This window comes from Cyprinodon tularosa, unplaced genomic scaffold, assembly GCF_016077235.1.
Source record: "Cyprinodon tularosa strain WSP-4 unplaced genomic scaffold, ASM1607723v1 ctg235, whole genome shotgun sequence".
Lineage (NCBI taxonomy): Eukaryota > Metazoa > Chordata > Actinopteri > Cyprinodontiformes > Cyprinodontidae > Cyprinodon > Cyprinodon tularosa.
The window spans coordinates 281,202-307,501 of NW_024038880.1; the positions used below are offsets into that span (position 1 = coordinate 281,202).

At 39.7% G+C, this 26,300-nt stretch overlaps 1 protein-coding gene across 1 annotated transcript; it reads right to left on the bottom strand.

Moving 5' to 3' along the window:
* Nucleotides 1–481: 481 nt before the first annotated feature.
* Nucleotides 482–24,848, bottom strand: LOC119784857 (GRAM domain-containing protein 2B). Its single transcript, XM_038287112.1, has 14 exons — nucleotides 24,277–24,848; nucleotides 20,652–20,774; nucleotides 20,453–20,540; nucleotides 18,272–18,341; nucleotides 17,984–18,087; nucleotides 14,381–14,476; nucleotides 14,226–14,297; nucleotides 11,310–11,399; nucleotides 9,943–10,045; nucleotides 8,314–8,430; nucleotides 7,740–7,812; nucleotides 4,328–4,432; nucleotides 3,039–3,123; nucleotides 482–1,900 (listed from the first exon to the last, which is right to left on the bottom strand). The coding sequence occupies exons 1-14, from the start codon at nucleotides 24,366–24,368 to the stop codon at nucleotides 1,859–1,861; spliced, it is 1,260 nt and encodes a 419-aa protein (XP_038143040.1). The 5' UTR covers nucleotides 24,369–24,848; the 3' UTR covers nucleotides 482–1,858.
* Nucleotides 24,849–26,300: the final 1,452 nt, after the last annotated feature.

Sequence of the window (26,300 nt, forward strand, 5' to 3'; positions counted from 1 at the left end):
GGGTAGGTCTGTCCCACCGTCAGAGCCAGAGCAGGTCTGTCCCACTATCAGACCGAGGGTAGGTCTGTCCCACCATACGACCGAGGGTAGGTCTGTCTCACCATACGACCGAGGGTAGGTCTGTCCCACCGTCAGAGCCAAAGCAGGTCTGTCCCAAAATAAGAGCCAGAGCAGGTCTGTCCCACCGTCAAACCGAGGGCAGGTCTGTTCCACCATCAGACCTAGGGCGGGTGTGTCTGGGCCTGATGGTTGACGGTCTTGGTCGGGTCGGGCTGGACTTTCTGTGCCGATACTCGACCATCGGAGATGTTCATAAAGGAAGAAAACTCTAAGGAGAACGTTCTGGATGTTTGGATACTGCTTAGGAATGGTGTTGATCCTGAACCTTAAAAGAGAAGGTATTTCTTTTTATTTCTCTAAGATCACAAACAGCAAAAAAATAAAAAATAAATAAATCAAGGATGGGAAACAGAAGAGAAAACATGAAATACTCACATGTACAGCACAAATAAACCTTTATTCTAAAATCTGACAATCTCAAAAACAAATATTTCCCCAAAATATTTTTTCTAAAATAATGAAATATATCCATCCAAACATTGTTTTTGTAACAGTTTAATGTTCTGAGTTATAATATGGTCTGCACACCTGGTCTCTTTTTGTCCAGAAAGTCTCAGTGTGTCACATTCAGTTCAAACAAAAAAGCTTTCAAACATTTTAAATACATTTTATACATCATTCTGTCACAAATTGGGACAGATGGACCCAGTATTCAGGCGAGTCAGACAGTGGAAAGTTCCAAAACGTTGAATGACAAAGTAAATAAAACAGAACAGAAAAGGAACAAAAACTGAGACTCTGCTTTAACAGTTCAGTCCATCCTCTCTGAGGAAGGCAGGATCCAGCCGATGGACCGCCAAACGCGCTGCGGTGTAGAGCCGCCCAGAGTGTCCCCGACGTAGTAACCCCAGGGAGCGGACAGGAGACCGATACAGGTCAGGGAAAACAGATCAGATAGGACAGTTCTGGGATCCTGGAGTTCGAAGCCGAACAGGAAGAGACAGATCCACGGTTCCACGAATCCACAGAGCGTTCAGGCAGGTTCAGAGTTCCAATGAGTCCAGCAGCGAGCTCAGACAGATACGCTCAGATAGAGACAGGCGGGCTCAGTGGTTGAGCAACAGAGACAAGACTCGGTACCAGGAGATCTGCAGAACTTTAAACTGTACTCCTCCTAAGAGCCAGGATTACAGTAATTAAAACTGGCCTCTCCCGCACGCCAAGCCAAAACCCTGATGTCTCTACTGAGAAGACCCGGGACACCACTAGAAGACAAGAGACAAACCCTCTCACTTCACTGGCCTCCAGAGATGGGTACATAAACCAAGGACTAAACAAAAACTAAACCAAACAGAGAAAACATGGATAACTAACACAAAAACCTAAGAATAATGATCTGACCCTGATAGCTGAGCTGAACCGCATATAAAGCAGAGGGAGCAGGTGAATAAGATGAATGATAATTAGAGAGCGGGGAGGGAACAGCAGGTGAATGAAGTGAGTGAGTAGATCAGCAACCGGGGCTGCGATCATGACAGAGCTCCACCTCAAAGGGCGGATTCCAGGCGATTTTTTCAGGCAATTACAGTTTAAAGTTTTTTTTTCCCTTCTATCAATAAGAGTTACTGGTTTATACATGAAGCTAATTGGTAAAACAGTCAGAGTTGTATTTGTTTTAAAATCACTGTGGTTATTAACTCTGTACAGTCTGAACCTCCTACAGATAATAAATTAAATATTCACAGTTTATTTACAGCACTGGAAGCAGCTCCTTCATGTTCTCTTCCTGATTCTCGTATCATGCAGCCTCTTCCAGAAGCCTCTGCAGACTCTTCTGTACCTGAAAGAACAATTGGTTGGATTTCCTTAAAAACACATCTGTAATATTTAGAATAACTTGTTCAAAGTTTAGCAGATGAGAAACAAGCCTGTAATCCAGATCAGATTACGAACTCAATTTTCTCTCGTACAAACAGGCATGTGGTCAAATAAAACTTTTACTGAGAAGAAACTTTGTGGACGGTTTGAAAGAAAAGCAGAGAACAAAAACACATCAGTAATTTCAAAAAGGTGTTCATTAATATCAGCCTGCTGATGCTAAGCTTAGTTTTAAAGGAAAAGTCGCTCATATTCAGAATCCAAACTTCTGAAAGTCCTTTAAATCTGAAATGATTCCATCCTGTTCAATAAATGATCAGTGTTTTTAATTCAGAGTAATTTCCATGTGAATGTGCTTTACTGGAGGCATCCATGTTTGTCAAAGAACACTACTGCCACCTACTGGTTAGTGACGTCACGGTGCGGTATCGGCTGTTGATCAAGTCCCAGTGCTGTATCTGGTGTTTGTCACAACGCGCTATTATCCAAGTCATCTTGAAAACATTCTTCTTCCAAATGTTGGCTACATATTACGGGTTTTTTCTCTGGCCAGAAGTTCGATGGCAAATCCTCCCTCTTCAAGTTGGCGATCCAACGACCAACCCGTCCGTGGAGGATCAGGAATCAGAAAGGTGGAATAACTCTTTTTTTCCACTTTTACCCGATGTATTCCAGCATCCAGCTGCCATGCACGTGGGCATTGTCAGTTTCACTACAGCTCTGGTGAATTTCAATGGTGAAGTCCTCTGGAAATCTTCAATAATTGCTGTTGATTGCAGATGTGTCTAGTAGTTCCCATTGATTTAGCTTGGAAAGCGGGGAGAATGGCGCTAGGCTTACCGCACCGTGACGTCACTGCTGGAAGATGGCAGGAGGGAGGGGCTACTATATTTGGGCAAAAATGGCCGCTCCCAGACTCAGTGATCGTGGTGAAAATTATTTTATTTTTCTACTCATTAAGGCTAAATTCATTAAATCACTACGAACGTATTAGTTTTAGGTATAAATAATGATCCATTGATTATTCCTTGCTCGTTTACCATCGGGGGGTTAGTGACAATGATGAGCATTAATGAGATCAAACAGGCAGGAGGACCCACCTTCTCCAGTTTCAGCAGGTTAATGGTCAGCAGCTCAGAGAAGAGCTCCATGTTGCCATCAGCACTCCCAGAAAGGAAGCCGCTTCTATGAAGGAAACCAGCGCACACGGACACAGAAAAATCAGCAAATATCCACCAAAAAAGACCAAATGATCCAAAATGATTTCATCGACTAAGATTAATAAAAACTACTGCTCATGCTCTTTACTTTAGTATGGAAGAGGATCAGGGCCACTAAGATAAATAAATAAATAAATGTCTGACTTTTTCGCCATATTAAACTCAAATAAATAAAAAATAGCAGTAGAACATAACGGTAGATGATTAAAAGCAAAAACGTCTCCATCCCAGATGTTGCTGGACTCCAAACACAAAATCCCAGAACCTCTCCACAGACGCATGGCCCAACACAGAAGAGCGCCCTCCTCTGGACAAGACTCTGCGCTACATCACGCAGGATGCTCTGCGAAAGCAGCAGCTGCTGGAAGTTGGAAAAATGTAACTTCTGCTGCTGGAGGCGCCTCACCAACCAATCAGAGAGGCTGAACTGGGAGCTGGCAGGGAGCCAGACACAGCACTGCTGATGCAGAGCGCTATGATCACTCCTCTGAAACTGTTTATTATCCACAGACGCTGTGCTGCTATCATTGCAACCCCCACCGCTTTACAGGAGAACAGAAGACCTCTCCTAATCAGCCAGACCAACTATTCCCTCTAACAACCCCCCTTTCAGAGACATAGACAGGTATGGGGCATTGCAGGCTAACAAAGAAGCCGAACGACCCCCATTCCAAAGGGGGGGACCCGTTCATCCGTTTCTATTTGCATGTTTTCTAAGCAAAAACAAGGTTTTGTTGGGCTGCTGGATAAAACCTGAAACTCAACGCTATTTTTGACATTTTTTCCGTAAAAATTCAAAAATATCCTCTGGACTTGGTTTCCAAGATTTGAAGATGTTTCTCCACCTCTCCAGGAAGCTTTCTCAATTCAAATGTCTGAATCGGCAGTGAGTTTGAGTCTTTATATAGACAAGGACTTGTATCGCTTGGAAACATGCAGATGACATTTTGAATTGAAAAATCTTCCTGGATGGAAGAGAAACGTCTTCAAACTTGGAAACAAAGTCCAGAGGATTGTTTTTTAACTGTTTTGGAAATAAAAAAAATCTGTTAACTTTAAAAACAAATTTTTCCTAATCATCTTACGTACTTTAAACACAAGTCTCATTAAAGTCGATTAATCTAGATTTAAATCTGTAATAATTTGCTCAAACTGTATCTGAAACTCACTCATGATGCATGATGTCGGTGACAGAGCCAAGCGTTGTCAGCCTCTGTTCCAGGGAAACGATCCTGAAGGCCAGATAGCAGGAAGACAGGACCAGGATGCACACCCTGTGGGGGCAACAGAGGGGCCGATTATTTATGGTTCTCCTATCACTCGACGACATCATGCAGGAAAGACATTTATCATTGGTTTCTACAAAAAAAGGCTTTTCAAGCAGTTAAAAGTCGTAGGGAAGCGGCTGTTCCAACCTTTTCATTTCCTAATTTTCCGAAGTGGTGCCAGACTTTACACGATTGAATAAAGTGAATGTGATTGGTCGATTATCAAGGGGGCGGGATTGTTGTGGCGGAAGGTTCGCAAGCATGTTTGGTTGTGGCCGGTTTGTTGGAAGCATCTTGCTAACCAGTTAGCATCTTAGTGCTAGCAGGTTCCCAATGGGAAATTCCATTGGGACCAAGTAGCACTAAATTGGTGACTTAGAAACGACGCTGTCAAGGAACGCTATGGACAGCGGAAACATGCAAGAGGAGGAGAGTTTAGTGTCGGAGGTCGTGGATGAGTCTCCTCCGTCATCCATTTTTTATTTAGAGGAGGAAAGCGGGGACGAAGATGTTGTGGAAGAGGACGCCAGGGCGGCAGAAGCTTGGTTTGGTGTAGAAGGCTTCCAGCCGTACATGTTTGAGCCCTTGCCTCGCAACGCTGCCAGTTCTGTTAGCTCTACGCCTGCCGAAGACACAGACGTCCATCCCCGTGAACACTGGGACGCAACTCAATGGGAAAGGAAAGGATTCTGGTTTCAACCGTTGCGTATATTAGCTGCGACACATGAATCAAGATGCTATGACCGAAAACATTTGATTGACAGATGATCGTTGATATATGATTGGCTGAATTTAGGTGTTCAAGCTGACGTAGAACTAACTGGCCTGCAGAAGATAACGGAAAAAAAACACAGATTTTAAGACAGGATTTCCTTTAAAAATAGAAATGTTCCAAATTTTGGAACAATATCGTTTTATAAAGAGGACATTTACGTATATACATGTTTAAGCCAGAATGATTTGACATTTAAATGTGATTTCCCTGTGACTTTAACCTAATTGGGAATCTTTGGGAAGTGCTGGATAAGGCGGCGGTCAGGCTGTAGCATCATCTGTGAAAAACGAATGCATCATTTTGTATCTCTGCTTCTGTCTCCTTGAACCCCAGTGGGCCTCAGCAGATGGCCGCTCACACTGAACCTGGTTCTGCTGGAGGTTTCTTCCTGTTAAAAGGGAGTTTTTCCTCTCTACTGTCGCTACAAGCATGCTTAGTGTGAAGGATTGCTGAAGAGTCAATGAGCCGATGCAATCAGTTGGTTTTCCTTAGATAGAAAACTTTGTATCAATTTGACTGTATGATCTGGTTGAACTGGAAAGTGCCTTGAGATGACATGTGTTGTGAATTTGGCGCTATATAAATAAATTGAATTGAATCATTTGGTGGAAATACATCTTGCAGAAGCTTATTGACTCAATGCCACAGCGAAGGCATGCTGTGATCAAAGCTAAAGGCGGTCCAACTAAATATTAGAGTGGGACCATTTCTTTTGGCCGTATAGTAAATAAAAAGACTAGAAAGAATATAAATAATGAGTATTATTACTACGACCAGACCTTCATCCTGTTAACCCTTCCATGTTTGTTACTGTGATCGATCAAATATCTCATCTTATTTACACTGGTTATAGCAGATTACAGCTACTTAGTAAATTTTACCCTAAAAAGCAGAATGGATAATTGGAGCTTTTCTAATGTCTGCAGAGAAATGTTTTTTTTTTTTTTATCTTTAATGTTGCAAAAACATATGATATTTACAACATTTCGACATTTATCAAGATTATCGTTACATAATCAATTTTTTTTTGACAAACTACACCTATGAAACATAATGATTTCTTAAGCTTTGATGGCAAACGTTAAACATTTTTTTGCAATTTTCAGTTTTGTGGAATCATATTTTTTTCTTGTCCTGTTGGTGAGATAAAATGTTAAACTTTCCCTTTTTTTTCCTTAATAGGGGTGATTGCTTAGAAGCTTTGTTCCATTCTTTAAGCTGAGATGTAGGGAAAATAAGGAGGTTTGGAAAGAAGTTTCCTCCCCAGTTTACATAAGGGGGAAACATAGATAAACATGTCCTTATTGCATTCAAGATTCTCATGTCCTGTTTCTGATGTGAACGGGAAACAGTTGTCTGAAATGTTTATCTGAACAAATTTATGTCATTTGATGAACTAAAGCTGGTTGTGTCATTCTCTATGGAGGACAAAAAGTGCCAAAATTAAATAAATAAATACAGCGATAAACAATTAATTAAATGTGTAATTCATTAAATAAATAAATAAGGAATTAAATATATAAATGTGTCATTAATTTAATAAAATACGTCTTCATTTTATTAAAAAAAAATAAAATAATTATTTTGGTGTGCATTTAATTATTTCATGGTCCTGTATCGCAGTGCATCGAAACCATTAAAAGAATCTGTCAAACTCACCCATCAAAGTTAGGGGGCAGTTATCTAACACCTGATTGGTCACCCTGCACATTAAGGCGAAGCAAATCGATTACAGAGACTCGATTCACATTAACCCCGCCCCCTAACTTTGATGGGTGAGTTTGACAGATTCTTTTAATGGTTTCGATGCACTGCGACACAGGACCATGAAATAATTAAATGCACACTGAAATAATTAGATATATTTTTTTAATAAAATGAAGACATATTTTATTAAATTAATGACACATTTATATATTTTATTCCTTATTTATTTAATGAATTACACATTTAATTAATTGTTTATCGCTGTATTTATTTATTTAATTGTGGCACTTTATATTAGTGACATGGTTTTAATTAATGAATTACATTTATTTATTTAATTCCACATTTAATTAATTATTGAGACATTTAATTATTTATTTAATGCTGTATTTATTTATTTAATTTTGGCACTTTTTATCCTCCATAATTCTTCTCAGGAGAGGTTATTTTTTTTATTTGTTTTTCTACATTTCTTCAAGACTGAGTTTTTGGCGACTCTTTGAATGTTGCATTTAATTCATCAAACGTTTAATTAGTTTAATTCAACAAAATTTGCAACATTTTTAAAAATATCAAGCTGCCTTATATTACTTCACACTATTTCAGTTTAAGTTGCAAATTCTGTTTTTTGTTTTGTTTTTTATAGCAGAACAATAAGAAGGATAAACCGAAGCCACATTAATACACGAATGAGAGGAAATGAACTGAGGATTAATACTTCAGCCTTGGAAGATCAGGTAATCTGACAGAACTACGCACATTTAACGAGACAAGAGAAAAATAATCTGTATAGTAATCAATTCTAATAAAGAATCATTGAGTGAATCTTACAGAAACATGTAGATAATCAGCAGAGTGTTGAGAGAAACTGATTTCACGCTGCTGTTAATCACCACTTCAGAGCCTGGAAACAAAGAAAACAAACTTTTCATGCTTATCATTTCAATAAACGAACAAATATCCTGATAAAAAGCAACATGTAGAAATCAGAAATTTGGTATTTGTTTATTTTTTACCAAAAACACTTTGAGAAAATGACTAATGAATTTAATCTGACTTAGAAAATGGCCACTTATTCTACCAAAGTGTTCCTGTAATCAATGAATGTTGTGATAACAGGAGAGGAACGTTTAAAATGAGTTAACAAAGCTTGAAATATGGGTTGTTAAGATGGTTGATGGATTTTTTTTTTTTTTGTAGGAAACACCTGAGTCTAAATTTGAAGGAAGATTATGGAAAAACTGTTTTAATTGCTTCTCTACTAATGTGTCTAATTACGTGAAAGCCAAACATAGAGCTGTGGTTAATCCTTTCAGATTATCAGAGGGTAGATTCAGATTTATCAGTTCATCCGAAACAAGAAGGTTGTTCCTGAAAGCTGAGTCATGATGTCAGAGAAACTCACCTGAACGCTTTGAGCTCTGCTGGGTGAGAGGCTGCTTTTTCACTTTGCGCTGCTGCTCTGGAGAAGACGTCTTCACGCTTTGTTTCAGAGCGTCCAGATAATGAGGAATGGGCAGGTCTGCAAGGAAAAGCTTTTAGTAAATAATTATCTCTAAAGCCTGTTTTAGATGCAGCTTTTTGTTCTTTTACATTTAAAAAATATATAATTTGAATAAACAGCTGCAGTGTGTACGGAATTAGGGCCACTGAATAAAAAAAAAAGTTAATTGATTTTTTTTTTTTTATTTCAGTATAGTATGGGAAAAAAGTCAGAATTCTGACTTTTTTCTCAGAATTCTGACTTTAATCTCAGAATTCTGACTTTTTTCAGAATTCTGACTTTTATCTCAGAATTCTGACTTTAATCTCAGAATTCTGACTTTAATCTCAGAATTCTGACTGAATTCTGACAATAAAAAAAGTCAGAATTCTGAGATTAAAGTCAGAATTCTGACTTTTTTCTCAGAATTCTGACTTTAATCTCAGAATTCTGACTTTTATCTCAGAATTCTGACTTTAATCTCAGAATTCTGACTTTTATCTCAGAATTCTGACTTTAATCTCAGAATTCTGACTGAATTCTGACAATAAAAAAAGTCAGAATTCTGAGAGAAAAAAGTCAGAATTCTGAGATTAAAGTCAGAATTCTGACTTTTTTCTCAGAATTCTGACTGAATTCTGACAATAAAAAAGTCAGAATTCTGAGAAAAAAAAGTCAGAATTCTGACTTTTTTCTCAGAATTCTGACTTTTTTCTCAGAATTCTGACTTTAATCTCAGAATTCTGACTTTTATCTCAGAATTCTGACTTTAATCTCAGAATTCTGACTGAATTCTGACAATAAAAAAAGTCAGAATTCTGAGATTAAAGTCAGAATTCTGAGATTAAAGTCAGAATTCTGACTTTTTTCCCATACTATACTGAAATAAAAAAAAAAAAAAATCAGTTAACTTTTTTTTTTTTTTTTTTTCAGTGGCCCTAATCCTCTTCCGTAAATGTGAAATAAATGCTTTTTGAAATAGTTTTTCTTATTGGGGAACAATCCTAACAATGTATGTTTTAAATCATATTCCCCTCTTATGCTGTAAACAGACAGAATTTCTCTTGTCTTGTCTGGAATTTCAGCGACTCATATCATTAGTGGTGTTCCTCAGGGCTGAGCCCTGGCCCCACTGTGATTCACCCAGAATATCACATCTTTCCGGTCTTTTTGCAAATTTATTTGTATAGCACAATTCAGTGCAAAGACAATGCAAAGAGCTTTAGATGATTAAAATATAGAAAAATAAAACAAAATCAAAGCAAGTAGGAAAAAAAATAAAATAAAAAAGTTGAACTAATGATATTTTAGTTGAACTGTTTAACTAGAACAGTCGAAGGCAATCCTAAACAAATGTGTTTTTAGTCTTGATAAATATTGGTTTGAGGCTATTCTACAGAAAGAAAACGACGCTTAGGTCAAATGCTCTCTGCTAACACCAGAACCCAAACCACCTGACCTCTGATATCTACTGTATGTTATTTAGGATTTGTCATTAAAACATTACACTCTGCATGTAAATTCCCAATAACATGAAACAGAAGGTTATACCAGCTATCTTGTCGTAGTCTGGGGCCTGTGAGTCGGAGCTGCTGTTTTCCTCCATCTCCTGCCTTCTTTGTCTCACGGCTACATCCAAGTCAACGAAATCACTCTGCAGGAAAGATTAATCACACAGCTAACGATTCTATCCTCTGCATGTTAAATCAGAGTATTTTAATCAGAGGAACCTGTAGAGCCATATGATCTGGGTCATTTCCTGCACGTCTTCCTCTTATCTCTCCTCGCCATTTTTCTTCTCAAGCTATTGATAAATAAAATGCCAATAGTGTCGCAAAATCTCAAATTATTTCAGTTATTTATTTAGTCAGTTAATGTTTGACTGCTTCAATCTTCCTGCATTAAAGGAAAAGTCCGGTCATCAAGGAATAATAAAGGGATCATTATTTATACCTAAAACTAATACGTTTGTGGTGATTTAATGAATTTAGCGTTAATCAGTAAAAAATTAAAACAAAAAATTTTGTCGCGATCACTGAGTCTGGGAGCGGCCATTTTTGCCCAAATCTAGTAGCCCCTCCCTCCTGCCATCTTCCAGCAGTGACGTCACGGTGCGGTAAGCCTAGCGCCATTCTCCCCGCTTTCCAAGCTAAATCAATGGGAACTACTAGACACATCTGCAATCAACAACAATTATTGAAGATTTCCAGAGGACTTCACCATTGAAATTCACCAGAGCTATAGTGAAACTGACAATGCCCACGTGCATGGCAGCTGGATGCTGGAATACATCGGGTAAAAGTGAAAAAAAGAGTTATTCCACCTTTCTGATTCCTGATCCTCCACGGACGGGTTGGTCGTTGGATCGCCAACTTGAAGAGGGAGGATTTGCCATCGAACTTCTGGCCAGAGAAAAAACCCGTAATATGTAGCCAACATTTGGAAGAAGAATGTTTTCAAGATGACTTGGATAATAGCGCGTTGTGACAAACACCAGATACAGCACTGGGACTTGATCAACAGCCGATACCGCACCGTGACAATGTCACTAACCAGTAGGTGGCAGTAGTGTTCTTTGATAAACATGGATGCCTCCAGTAAAGCACATTCACATGAAAATTACTCTGAATTAAAAACACTGATCATTTATTGAACAGGATGGAATAAATTTCATATTTAAAGAACTTTCAGAAGTTTGAATTCTGAATATAAGCAGACTTCTCCTTTAAGAGCAGCAGTCTGATGAACCTTGCAGCCATATAACGGGTTGATCTTTGTAGCCATCTGGATGGAGAACTGCTGACGTCACTGTTTATTCATCCAACTAACAGCAAACACTAATAAACTCGCTAATGATTCCCTGTGTGACCGTCACAGGTCAGGGTGCAAATGGATGTTGTTTGTGACCATGAACCCACCATAGGGAAGCGAGGCAACAGCGGCGACCTCTGACCTCTGAAGCTGTGTTCAGCTGAGGAAGGAATAGGGCTGCTGCTTGGACTCCTCTCCTGTGCACATCAACATAACAGACAAGCAGAAGCTGCAGGCTCTGGAGGTCAAACGGCACAGTTTCTGACTCAGACCTCTTTAACATTTGTAGAAGGGAATAAAACGCCTCTGTTTAACGTACATGCATTCACTTTCAACCAGTAATTACAAAACCACACAGAGGGAAATATAAAGAAAATATGAATATATATGAATATAAAGGAAAACGACTGCAATACAAGACAAAAAGGCATTTAAATATGAAATGTAGAAAAGTTACCATACATAGAGAAAAAACCTAAATAATACAACCCTTTGATAACAGACAGAAGTGTTTCACCGTGAGAATAATGTCTGTGACTAAAGCATATTTCCCATTGAAAATAGCAGGTTAACGTGTGTTTTTTCAAACATAATTCGACTCGCTAACAATCAGCATTTGTCTCTGTTCCCATTGGGTTTAAAAGCTGGTCTAGATCCTCGCTGTCAGCTGCGTTGCCTCTTTCCCCCCACAGCTGCGTGTCTGGTGACATCATTACGCTGGGTTAGCATTGATGATAACCTGACTCCGCCAGATGGATTAGCTCTGCATATCCATCTGGAAACCTTCCATTGCAGTAATTTTGGGAAGGGGCGAAAACACTGGTTAGCTGATTGGCCTATGTTGGTGATAGACGGGCCAAATAAACCAATCAGATCAACGAAGCATATGACGTAACAGAGCGACGACAAAAACACAACCACAAGCCAGGCTACTCTTGCCAAAACCAGTCGGTAGAAGAGCAAAAACATCTTTTCCTCTGAGAAAAGCCTCCAGAGCAGTGTTTTGCTCTTCTTTCAGTGAAGAAATACTCTGTAATTAAAACTTGCTCGATAGCCACGCTAACGCTAGTTTCATCGGCTGAAGCCGCCATGTTCTTTAGACTGAACTGTCACGCTTCTCGTTGCGTCACACCTCAACCCGCCTCAAAGCCAACGCTGATTGGACGTTCGTTTGGTGAACGGCTCCAAATTTTCTTTAACGGAGAGTCTCCAGACTGATCTGCGAGGGAAACCTTGAAAGCTCGCGAGATCAGGATGGTCTCACAAGGCTACATTGATGATGTCATCAATGCGACAGGAATCAGGAGAGTAAACAATGGAGAGCAACGTGGAAGGAAGCCAGGGCGTAGTCAGTGTGCTTTATAGTTTATCTCTATTATCTGCTCCATGTTTATAGAATGAAAACAGAGTTTTTTCTGCTTGTTAGAGCAGAAGCGACGGGTGTGGTGTGCTGACATCCGTATGTTGTGTTTAATGGTATCACGAAAATTAGCGCGTCGACCCGGCTATGGTGTTCCCACACCATGCCGATCAGAGCTGAGCTGATTTTAACGAGGGTCGCTGCCGGTAGACATGCATCAGTGAGCTGTTCCCACTGCCACTAAAAGCCCATTGGTGTTAGATTTAAACGTGTTTTTCAGCCAGTGGTAAAAGGGTCTAACAGTCATCTCATCTGTCTGAGGCAGACAAGTTGAACAGACACCCTGGAACAATCCACACACAGATAGGAGGCTGTAGGCCTGCACATCTATATGCCATAGATTTAGCCTGAGCAATCCAGTCCACTGATGTTTGGAGAGAGACAGGTTGGCCCTTATGAACAGAGGCCCAAACACACAGATGGTCAGCTCTTTGAAAACAAGCTGCCTGTCCCCATGGAGCCTTCAACGGACATTAGCGATTAGCCTCTGCTCCTCTGTGTAACTGAATGGTGGCGGAGGAAATACTAGCAGCACCACCGTCAAACATCTGCGTGACGACTCCAGCATTTTGGGCCCAGGGGCCCACTGTAAACAAATAATACCTTTCAGGTTCACAGTCAGGGAAAGACTGGATGCTATCATTCCTATTGATAGCATCATTGATAGCCTGTCCCACAGGCTGAGAGTGACATGTCAGGGACACTCTCAGCCTGCGGGACAGATGATGGCCGGGACAGAGACGCAAATATGTGACCCCCTGATGAAAACACCTCATCATCAGTAGCCCCAGAAGGAAAACAGGGAGGTCCAACACCACAAGGCTAAGGAGCAAACAAAGTCATAATTAAAACAAATCAAAACTGTGCCAAGAATCAAGCGTAGGACAGAATCCTGTCCTCTGAGAACCAGACGTCTCTGATCCATTGTATACTGAACTCATGGTTGCACGATTAGTTGCAAAAATCAGGACTAAGTTAATTAGTTGCCTATTTGCCTAAATATTCTGAGGACAGGTGGAACTTCCGGCTTTGCCTTGATGAGGAAACCTGAGAAACTTTCAGCGAGGGACATAAATACTGATAGATGGACAGCTATGAACCAATCTCCTGGACAGATGGAACGGTACAGAACCTTGTGTGTTAGCATTCTGGATGCATACGTGTGGAACTGTCTGTTTGACTCATGCAGGCCCACTATGGACCCCAGTGATACAGCGTCTCTCTTTGGAACGAGAACATAGCTTGAATAGAAGCTCTAATGAACGCTAAATTCTTCGTTGTCTATAAGGGATGTAGTTTCTTCCTTCAGGACGTGTTTTATAATGAAAAGAACGCTCCTTTAAAGGTCATAAGGCATATCAGTCTGTACTTGTTGGAAACTCTGCCTGAGTGGCAATGATCTGCCTGAACACAGAGGGTCTATATTGCTGCTGAGTGACATGGCCCTCTATGCCAGGCTGAGCCCCTTCTAAAGAGCACTGGCTCCCTCTGCTGGTGGCTGAGGATAATAAATAATAATAGTGGAATGACAATAAAATGCTGGGGGGAAAAAAAGACCTGTTTTCTCTGCCTGACCTGGTTGACGTCGATTACTCCGTCTTACCTCTAGGTGGAGACAAACCGATGTCAGGAACTTGTAGGTGTTGTCTCTGGACAGGAAGGACACAAACACGTACTGTGACGACAAAAAAAGGGAAATCGTCTTTAGGAGGTTTCTAGTCTTTGATCAACATCAATCAGTTATCTTTGATGTCTCACTCTGTCACTGCCGGTAGCGATCACCAGAGCGTTTGGCAACAGGATGGCAGTCTTGGTCTTCTTAATGCTGGTGATAGAAGTCACAGGGATGGCAATCTGAAATCAACAAGAGGCAGTCCAAGTTAAACACCAAACCTTCCATCTTTACTCATCTCACTGTTTAATGCCTCTTAGGAAGTTTCACTTTGTCAACATTAAAAACAGACCCTGAAACAGAGACTAGTTCATCCTAAAGACCTAATCTGAGCAGAGTGGAGTCTGCAGGTCAATGCAGCGAGGAATATTCTGATCATTATTTTGGAGAAACCAAACAACCTCTCCACAGACGCATGGCCCAACACAGAAGAGCGCCCTCCTCTGGACAACACTCTGCGTTACATCTACACCTGATGGACAAAGGACATTCTTTGGAGGACCAGAATGCTCACATTTTGGACAAAGAAGACAGGTGGTTTGAGAGGAAGGAGGCATCTATGATAAGAAAGAAAAAACAACCTTAAACAGTATTTATATTGGACTCAGATTTCTGCTGTCAAAAACCTACAATTCAGCGATTAAATTGATTCCTTCACACTATCATTGCAACCCCAGAAGACCTCACCTATTCAGCCAGGCCAACAATTCCCTTTAACGACCCCCCTATCAGAGACTATATGGGGCATTGCAGGCTAACAGAAGAAGCCAAAGGACCCCCGTTCCAAAGGGGGGGACCCGTTCATCCATTTCTATTTGCATGTTTTCTAAACTAAAACCAGGCTTTGTTGGGCTGCTGGGCACTTTATTCTCATAATTTTACGAGTTTATTCTCTTACTATTACGACTTTATTCTCATAATTTTATGACTTTATTTTCTTACTATTACGACTTTATTCTCATAATTTTACGAGTTTATTCTCTTACTATTACGACTTTATTCTCATAATTTTATGACTTTATTTTCTTACTATTACGACTTTATTCTCATAATTTTACGAGTGTATTCTCTTACTATTACGACTTTATTCTCGTAATTTTATGACTTTATTTTCTTACTATTACGACTTTATTCTCGTAATTTTACGACTTTATTCTCTTACTATTACGACTTTATTCTCGTAATTTTATGACTTTATTTTCTTACTATTACGACTTTATTCTCATAATTTTACGAGTTTATTCTCTTACTATTACGACTTTATTCTCATAATTTTATGACTTTATTTTCTTACTATTACGACTTTATTCTCGTAATTTTATGACTTTATTTTCTTACTATTACGACTTTATTCTCGTAATTTTATGACTTTATTTTCTTACTATTACGACTTTATTCTCGTAATTTTACGACTTTATTCTCTTACTATTACGACTTTATTCTCGTAATTTTATGACTTTATTTTCTTACTATTACGACTTTATTCTCATAATTTTACGAGTTTATTCTCTTACTATTACGACTTTATTCTCATAATTTTATGACTTTATTTTCTTACTATTACGACTTTATTCTCGTAATTTTACGACTTTATTTTCTTACTATTACGACTTTATTCTCGTAATTTTATGACTTTATTCTCTTACTATTACGACTTTATTCTCATAATTTTATGACTTTATTCTCTTACTATTACGACTTTATTCTCGTAATTTTATGACTTTATTTTCTTACTATTACGACTTTATTCTCGTAATTTTACGACTTTATTCTCTTACTATTACGACTTTATTCTCGTAATTTTATGACTATTTTCTTACTATTACGACTTTATTCTCGTAATTTTATGACTTTATTCTCTTACTATTACGACTTTATTCTCATAATTTTATGACTTTATTTTCTTACTATTACGACTTTATTCTCGTAATTTTACGACTTTATTTTCTTACTATTACGACTTTATTCTCGTAATTTTATGACTTTATTCTCTTACTATTACGACTTTATTCTCATAATTTTATGACTTTATTCTCTTACTATTACGACTTTATTCTCGTAATTTTATGACTTTATTTTCTTACTATTACGACTTTATTCTCATAATTTTACGAGTTTATTCTCTTACTATTACGACTTTATTCTCATAATTTTATGACTTTATTTTCTTACTATTACGACTTTATTCTCGTAATTTTATGACTTTATTTTCTTACTATTACGACTTTATTCTCGTAATTTTATGACTTTATTTTCTTACTATTACGACTTTATTCTCGTAATTTTACGACTTTATTCTCTTACTATTACGACTTTATTCTCGTAATTTTATGACTTTATTTTCTTACTATTACGACTTTATTCTCATAATTTTACGAGTTTATTCTCTTACTATTACGACTTTATTCTCATAATTTTATGACTTTATTTTCTTACTATTACGACTTTATTCTCGTAATTTTACGACTTTATTTTCTTACTATTACGACTTTATTCTCGTAATTTTATGACTTTATTCTCTTACTATTACGACTTTATTCTCATAATTTTATGACTTTATTCTCTTACTATTACGACTTTATTCTCGTAATTTTATGACTTTATTTTCTTACTATTACGACTTTATTCTCGTAATTTTACGACTTTATTCTCTTACTATTACGACTTTATTCTCGTAATTTTATGACTATTTTCTTACTATTACGACTTTATTCTCGTAATTTTATGACTTTATTTTCTTACTATTACGACTTTATTCTCGTAATTTTATGACTTTATTTTCTTACTATTACGACTTTATTCTCGTAATTTTACGACTTTATTTTCTTACTATTACGACTTTATTCTCGTAATTTTATGACTTTATTCTCTTACTATTACGACTTTATTCTCATAATTTTATGACTTTATTTTCTTACTATTACGACTTTATTCTCGTAATTTTATGACTTTATTTTCTTACTATTACGACTTTATTCTCGTAATTTTACGACTTTATTCTCTTACTATTACGACTTTATTCTCGTAATTTTATGACTTTATTTTCTTACTATTACGACTTTATTCTCGTAATTTTACGACTTTATTCCCTTACTATTACGACTTTATTCTCGTAATTTTATGACTTTATTCTCTTACTATTACGACTTTATTCTCATAATTTTATGAGTTTATTCTCTTACTATTACGACTTCATTCTCGTAATTTCATGACTTTATTCTCATAATTTAACAACTTTATTCTTGTAATTTTATAACTTTATTCTCATAATTTAACAACTTCATTCTCGTAATTTCATGGCTATTCTATTGCGACTTTATTCTCGAGATAGAAGAAATGATAATAATAATAAACATCTCTATTCTGACCCTAATACTACATTTTTGAGCTGAAATTTTTTGCTGCAGAGTTTTGGAAGCATACTTTGAGACATATTTTGTACATAAAGTATTTGGGACTGATCAGAGAAACCTTCTTTTGGAGGTTAGCTTTAATTTAGACTTTGAGTTTTTAATCAGGTTAATAGAGCACCTAAGAGAAAGTAAAAAGCTGTTATAAGTAGAAGCAGCAGCAGTGGGACTGTCTCTGCAGAAAGACCATTTCAGGGGATGCAGGAGGTTTTATTTTAAATGTGTTTCCCCCCATCCATCAAAGCCCTGCGGTTATAAAAGGCTGCCTCAGTGCTGTACCTTGGTGTCTTTGCCAAAAACCTTGGAGTGGAAGCAGATCCAGTGATCAGAGACGAACATCCTCCCCTGGTAGAGGATGTCTTTCTGCAGGGCACAGGTGTAACCTGACAGACAGGTAACCAGAGAATCCTTCATTGTTTAAAGCAGAATAAAAACTGTGTCCCATTTTAACAGAACTCAGTCAGCTCCCATCATCCTGACGTTAGTTAACAAACATCGGACGCTCTTAATGAAACCTCCTCTCAGTATTTAAGGCGGAGCAGATGGATGAGATCATCGCAGACTCACTCTGTCTCAGCTGCTCCTCTTTGCTGATCTCCTTAAATATTTTATGGTACTGGCAGTTGCTCTTCGAAAGCTGGAACAGAAGAGAAACAGAGAGTTTGTAATGTTTTTATTCAACGAAGACAGCAGAATTAAAAGCTGTGAGACATCAGCCAATCTATGCGTAATAAATCTATTTCTGTTTTCAACAAAATAATGGAGTTTTCTCATATTTTATTCATCTAATTGGTTTTTCTTTGTCCCAAAATTGAAATCCTTTCTAACACTAAAAATAAACAGGCTGGTAATTAATTAAATTTTCTGATATCAAATAATCACCAAATCTTCTCTACTGAAGTAAACAAATGATTAAATATAGATTTTGTCTGTAGATGTCAGCAAATATCCATCCATTCCTTCTTCAACCATTAGAGATACATTTATTTAAATGTTATCAACGGATGAATAACAGAAGTTTTTGCTTTTAAAGAACATTGAAGCCGATGAATTAATAAATATATGATCCATGGAAATGTTTGAAAAATCTTCCTTCAGAATCCGACAGCATTTTAATTCTTGCTCATTTATTTTCTCATTAGATAGAATGTGGAACCTAATCTGGTGGATTAAAGCACCTGGAATCCCAGAGGGACTCCTTCCTAACGGTCGGTTAGGTTTAAGTCAGGGGGGATTTACCATTAGGCAATACTAGGCAGCTGCCTAGGGCCCCAAGTTCCTGGGGGCCCCATAAAACTTGTTTTAAATGTATAGTTAATACAACTATTCCTTATTTGTGAACATTAATTATGTTTTTGATAAAAATCCTTTCATTAAAAGTGTGTCTCAGCCCCCCCCCCTTCAGTGTCCACCATATTGGATCAGTCCATTTGCTGCACATGTTCAGAAAGGTCCAAACAGACAGAAGCAAACCATTTGAAAACAAACCATGCAAAGAGCAGTGTTGCCAACTTAGCGCTTTAGTCGCTATATTTAGCCACTTTTCAGACCCCTCTAGCACTTTGATTTCTAAAAAGCTCCTAGCGCCAAATCTAGAGACTTTTTTCTGCTACTGGAGACTTTGGAGACAACATCTAAAAGCAGCGAACTCTGCTCTCCAGAGCGAGTAGATTGGTAACCCCCAGAGATGGCACATTCCGTACTTGAGTAAAAGTACAGATACTTGTGTTAAAAAATACTCTGGTAAAAGTGGAAGTACTGATTAAACGTCTTTACTTAATTAAAAGTAATAAAGTACAGGCTTGTAAATTAACTTAAAGTATAAAAGTAAAAGTAGAAACCACTTTTTTCGTGCCGTTGCCTACATTTTAAATGGATGTCTGCCAATAGGACTAGATCTCCGTTGTGTTCATTTTCAATCATCTCGTCGTCCATGCTACTATGCTAACGCCACCGCCACCAAGCTGCAATGATTTGCCGCCAATGAATACCGCCGAATCTGTCGATTCATCTTGTAGTGGTGCGTCAAATGCAACGTAGATTCCCATCCAATTAGATTGAATTTGGTATTGATGACGTGAAAAATAATAACGGTAACTCCATTGAAATGATTCAAAACTAAAGTAACGAGACAATTTTTTAAAATGTAAGAAGTAGAAAGTACAGATATTTGTGTAAAAATGTAAGGAGTAGAAGTAAAAAGTCGCCATAAAAATAAGTAGTAAAGTAAAGTAAAAATATCAGAAAAATCTACTTGAGTACAGTAACGAAGTATTTGTACTTCGTTACTTCCCATCTCTGGTAACCCCGCCTCCTGCTCTCCTCTATCTTGTCTGCTGTCATGATTCATGCAGCTATTATTTCATCCAAATGAAAAATGGAGAACAGATAAGCAGATCATGGCTTGTCTACAGTGAAAAGAAGGACTGGGTTATTTACTTTGGCCTTTTTGGAAACACAGGAAGGAGCAATCAGCTAAGTGAGCTTAGTGCTTGGAAAAAATCTTTCATTCCTTTAGAGACAGCATGAAAAGTCAGCTGAGTACAAAACATAGAGAGGAAAACAAGAAGAAAAGGGACAAGAAGAGAGGGACACAACCTAGAACAGATCATGGATGTCTATTCTATTAACATTTCTCTATCTGGAGAATGGCTTCTCATGCCTGTCTTTGCCTAGGGCCCCAAATTTCCTAATTCCGTAAGCCACTAAAAGAAGCCGATAAAAACATGATGGTCTTTGCTAACTCACCTGGCTGTAGTGCGACTTCTTTCTCTCTATCTTGGAGTGTAAATCTATTTGGACGTGAGTCAGCATGGAGTTGTCTAAAGTTTTTGACCTGGAAAAACCATCAGAATATGATAATTATCAACCAATCAGAAAAGCTGAACAATGTTTTCCTGCTGTTGTTCACGGTGGAGCAGCGTCTGCTGGAATATAACAGACCAACCTGACCAACGCCGCCTTCCTTCTGCCTGACGGCTCCTGTTGGTCCTGATCTGCACCTTGAAGAGGTTCAACCACCATCTTGTCAATCTGCTGATGCTCCTCTGTCACATCCTCCAAATCAGAGCTGAACAATAAGAAGAAGAGCTGCATAAATCAACCAAGCCTTTCAGCTTTACCAGATCTAGTAATAAAGATAATAATGAAGATTTTCCTCCGTATAACCTTTATTATTTTACATTTAACTCACCAATCAATCTGGTATTAATTGATCACCTCTCGTTTAAACCCTAGATGGCTGTTATGAGTTATTTGGAGGCGTGGCTCCAGGTTTACCACCAGCCAATCAGTAAACAGCTGAATCAATAATTCATTCTCCACCATGACGCCGTCTAATGGCTGCAACATGAGAACTCAGATTCTAAGCTCAACCGTTTTAAAAAATGCGCTTTTTTCCACAGTAGCTTGCAGCAATTTTAGCTCATTTTACCTGTTTTTTTTTCATTTTCAGTTTGAAGACTCAGCCGAACGTTTTAGCATTGCTGTTTCCTAACTTTTCGAGTGAAGCATGAATGCGTCTGCTGCTGAATCTTCATGCATCACCGCATTGCCTGGTTTGACCTTCTGGAAAATGATGACCCCTCCTTTTCTCGTTACAGCAGGGGTAGGCAATTCCAGTTCCTGAGGGTCGGTATTCTGCAACTTTTAGATGTGCCTTTGGTTAGACTCACACGAATCAAGTAATTAGATGATTGAGAGGGCTCTGGAGGAACAAACTGCATACTGAGGAGGAACTCAGCCATTTGATTCAGGTGTGTTGGACCAAGAATGGATCTAAAAGTTGCAGGAACTGGAATTGCCCACCCCTGCATGATGGCCTGGAGTTGATCACAGTTCTTTGGTCCTAACTGGGTTCTGATCCAGAGAGATTCCTTAGCACAGATCCAAACTCTGGTACCTGTGATAAGGTGCTCATCACCTGGATTACTGGAAGGAGTTCCTCCTGGAGGATGATTTGCCCCCCCTCTTTTTTCCATGGCTGGGGAAATCCGGGAGGAGCCCACATGGGCAGGATCTCAATCATTCACTGTTGTTACCAAACCGGACTCAGCTGCCTACCTGCTTGTCGTCTCCAGACGTCCAAAACAATCAGAGGATGACTCATGTGGGGAAACCAGTTAGCATCAACCTCCTGCTGTCAGTCTCTGTTTTTACTGCAAACTCAACTTTCACAGCTTCACATGGGCGGATGCTGTGCCTCTACTAGGAGTTTCCTTCTTTTCCTTTCTACTCTCCTCATGCTTTCTAAGCATTAACATTGTGTCTTAAATAAAGGCTTATGTTATCATCTTTCCACTGTTGCTTCCTGTTTGTCCCGGAGGAGAAATTGCTGGGTTTGTTTACTTACTTAGAAAATATTTTCACTAATTTGCTTGTTTTTTTTTTAGCTGGGATAAAATGGGAAAATGGGACTTTGCATCCATCTACAGTAGCAGCCATTCAAAATGGTCCTTCCTGGTCAAACGCCAGCTTAATGGCAGCCCCCTTTCCAGCAAAATCCCCTCAAACTTCCAGCCAATGCAGTGAGCCCCTCTTGCATATTTTTACTCTGACTCCACCCTTTCACTGAAATACTGGGTTTGACCAGGAGATGATGCTTCTCTTTGGAACTTAATGTCCACAAATCATGACAGAAAGAATATTTTAGTACAAAGATTGATGTTTAAAAAGGAATTTTAGGGGACGAGCCAAGGAAAAATCAAGGACCAGCCAAGGACCTATCAAGGACCAACTAAGAACTGGCCAAGGACCAGCCAAGGGCCAGCCAAGGGCCAGCCAAGGACCAGCCAAGGACCGGCCAAGGGCCAGCCAAGGACCAACTAAGAACTGGCCAAGGGCCAGCCAAGGACCAGCCAAGGACCAGCCAAGGACCTATCAAGGACCAACTAAGAACTGGCCAAGGACCAGCCAAGGGCCAGCCAAGGACCAGCCAAGGGCCAGCCAAGGACCAACTAAGAACTGGCCAAGGGCCAGCCAAGGACCAGCCAAGGACCAATCAAGGACCAACTAAGAACTGGCCAAGGACCAGCCAAGGACCAATCAAGGACCAAATAAGAACTGGCCAAGGACCAGCCAAGGACCAGCCAAGGACCAATCAAGGACCAACTAAGAACTGGCCAAGGGCCAGCCAAGGACCAGCCAAGGACCAGCCAAGAACCAGCCAAGGACCTATCAAGGACCAACTAAGAACTGGCCAAGGACCAGCCAATGGCCAGCCAAGGACCAGCCAAGGACCGGCCAAGGGCCAGCCAAGGGCCAGCCAAGGACCAACTAAGAACTGGCCAAGGACCAGCCAAGGACCAGCCAAGGACCAATCAAGGACCAATTAAGAACTGGCCAAGGACCAGCCAAGGACCAATCAAGGACTAAATAAGAACTAGCCAAGAACCAGCCAAGGACCAGCCAAGGGCCAATCAAGGACCAAATAAGAACTGGCCAAGGACCAGCCAAGGACCAATCAAGGACCAATTAAGAACTGGCCAAGGACCAGCCAAGGACCAATCAAGGACCAAATAAGAACTAGCCAAGAACCAGCCAAGGACCAGCCAAGGGCCAATCAAGGACCAAATAAGAACTGGCCAAGGGCCAGCCAAGGACCAGCCAAGGGCCAGCCAAGGACCAGCCAAGGACCAGCCAAGGACCGGCCAAGGGCCAGCCAAGGGCCAGCCAAGGGCCAGCCAAGGACCAACCAAGAAACAGCCAAGGACCAGCCAAGGACCAATCAAGGACCAACTAAGAACTGGCCAAGGGCCAGCCAAGGACCAGCCAAGGGCGAGCCAAGGACCAGCCAAGGGCCAGCCAAGGACCAGCCAAGAAACAACTAAGAACCGGCCAAGGGCCAGCCAAGGACCAATCAAGGACCAACTAAGAACTGGCCAAGGGCCAGCCAAGGACCAGCCAAGGGCGAGCCAAGGACCAGCCAAGGACCAGCCAAGGGCCAGCCAAGGACCAGCCAAGAACCAACTAAGAACCGGCCAAGGGCCAGCCAAGGACCAGCCAAGGTCCAGCCAAGGACCAATCAAGAACCGACCAAGGGCCAGCCAAGGACCAATCAAGAACCGGCCAAGGACCACCCAAGGACCGATAAAGGGCCAGCCAAGGGCCAGCCAAGGACCAGCCAAGGGGCCATCAAAGAAAGTGGGGACATTTTGAATGGCTAGTACTGTATAGGACCGGCCTTTGGTTACTGTGAATTAACTTCATGTAAAAGTAGAGTGAAAAATATAGACACACAAACATGTAAACTATGAAAACTTTCTGCACAGAACTGAAGCTGCAAAATTTGTAAAACATATTACTTTCCTAACTATTTTTATCCCAGGTTTTCATCCAGTGTAAATCTATTTTTCAGCTGGTAAACAATCATTTATGACACGCCTGTCTTGCTGCATCATCAAACAGTTGAATGTTTTGTCTTTTAAAATTTTCCACTACGTTTGCGGGAAACCTTTAAAGAGCCTCAGACTTTATAATGTCTGGATTTTTCCAGAGACGGAGTCATATTAACATATCTCTGACCCGCTGCCTGCAGTCCAGAGCAGACTCAGTGTTTACTCTCCAAAACTCACTGATAGTCTCTGGCTTCATGCTCTGCAGCTGCCCTTTCAGTCCTCCTGACATCCTCCTGAGACGCCTGCTGATCCACACGCTGTTCTGTCATCACCTCTGAAGACGCTCAGCTCCTTCTCGCTCCGTTCCTGCAGTCAAATTGTAAGGTGAGCCGATCCTGCAGCTCATTCACCTGCAAGCAGGAGTGTTTCACCTCACATGAGCCGGCCAATCAGAGGGCAGGACTGGGTGGTGTGTAAGAGTGTGTGTTTGTGTTCAAACCTTTGATCAATAATAATTTACCCTGCCGTATTTGGATTGTAAATCTTTGTCTTTTTTTAAAAAATGTGCAGCCTGGATGTAGAAATATTTGTTTTCAGTGGAAACGTGATGAAGCGTGGAGTTCCTCAGATTACAGGAACAGCAAAACCTTTTCTGACACATGAAACTGGGTTGAAATGTGACCTGTTCCCCTTTGCCTATATATAAAAGGGGAACATCTTTATTCCCTATTGTTTCTGCTATTTTTTCCCATGATTTTAATAGGTAAATTGTTTTCCTCATATCCAGTTAAATCAACACCTGACATAAGCAGATATGCTGGAGTTTATTTAACAAATATTTAATTCATTTCAGTTTATTTCAATAATTCATATATCAATTCACGTCATGTCATCTTATCTCACTTTCCAGTTCACCAGATCATCCAGTCAGATTGATTCAAAGTTTTCTATCTAAGGAAAACCAGCTGATTGCATCGACTCATTGACTCTTCAGCAATCCCTCACACTAAGCATGCTTGTAGCGACAGTGGAGAAGAAAACCTCCAGCAGAACCAGGCTCAGTGTGAGCGGCCATCTGCTGAGGCCCACTGGGGTTCAAGGAGACAGAAGCAGACATAGAAAAAGAAGCATAGATACAAAAGGCAACTGTCAACCAGCTCCACAGGCGGCCCCCGTCCAGGAAACACACAGCCAGGCAGACGAGCTCCGAGCCAGCTCCCATGTCAGAGGATGAAGAGAGCACATCCAGTTAGTCACAGTCAGAGAAACAGGACTACACTGGAAAACAGGCCAAGCTCCAACATCTAGAAACAAAGGTGTTTTTTTTGTTTACTTTTTCGGCATGACTATAACCTGGATGACTGAGAATCTTCATCAGCATTATCCAATGATCATAAGCGTTAGAGTATATTTTAAAAATGGAAATGAAAATATCTATTAAAATAAGTATATTAATCCTACATTTGAGCAGGTAAGTAAAATATCTGAGCCTGATCCTGAAGGTGGAGAAGACCATCAACCATCAGAAGTGTCACCAGACACCCTCACCTGGACTGGAAACACCACCTCACTGGTCCAAAGGGTTCTGGAACCATCAGACTGCTGAATGTTGTGTAAAATGGGTTATTTTCTTTATATAGAACTGTAAATATACAATCACATGTTTATATTACTATGTTTTTATGTATTTATTACTGTTTTCAAGGCTCCGCTTTAAAAAATTAAATTGTATAGAGCTGTTTTAAACGAAAATATGTTTTGTTTACAAAACAAAATAAATCTAAGTCTAAGTAATTCGGCCCTAGAATAAAATCATTCTATACAGAACGGCACTTCAAATAAGTTAAAGTACCCTTTTCTTATTTTAGGTGAAAAGACTGCGTTCAGTTCGTTTTTCTAAATTCTGTTTTCTAAACGCCATAGTTCACTTTTTAGAGTTCTTCTCCCTTAGCTGGGCTCCTTTTTCACCATGAGGCACCAAAATAACCCCCTCCCCACTGCGTCCGTCCGTCTCAAGCTCAGTCCTTCGTCAATCCTGACCAAGACACCACCTCAAAAAGTAGCTTGATGCCTACTTTAGATCCCCCCGTCACCGCTGAACACCACCCCTAATGGTGAAAACATGCACACGTGACCAGTGAACCTGTTTGACCCAGTCAGTCAGTCTGAGTGCAAAGATCTGGTCCAAGGTCCCACCATTGGGCCCAGACCTCCCAAAACTACGGTTCCACAATAATTCAGAGCTTCCCCTCAATCCAACG

Excerpts from the sequence above, each read along its gene's own strand:
- LOC119784857 (XM_038287112.1), bottom strand. The coding sequence starts at position 24,368 with ATGACAGAACAGCGTGTGGATCAGCAGGCGTCTCAGGAGGATGTCAGG. Across the intron at positions 20,541-20,651 it reads AGGAAGGCGGCGTTGGTCAG|GTCAAAAACTTTAGACAACT; the intron begins GTTGGTCTGTTA and ends TGGTTTTTCCAG. Across the intron at positions 4,433-7,739 it reads CTGATTATCTACATGTTTCT|GGTGTGCATCCTGGTCCTGT; the intron begins GTAAGATTCACT and ends TTGCCCCCACAG.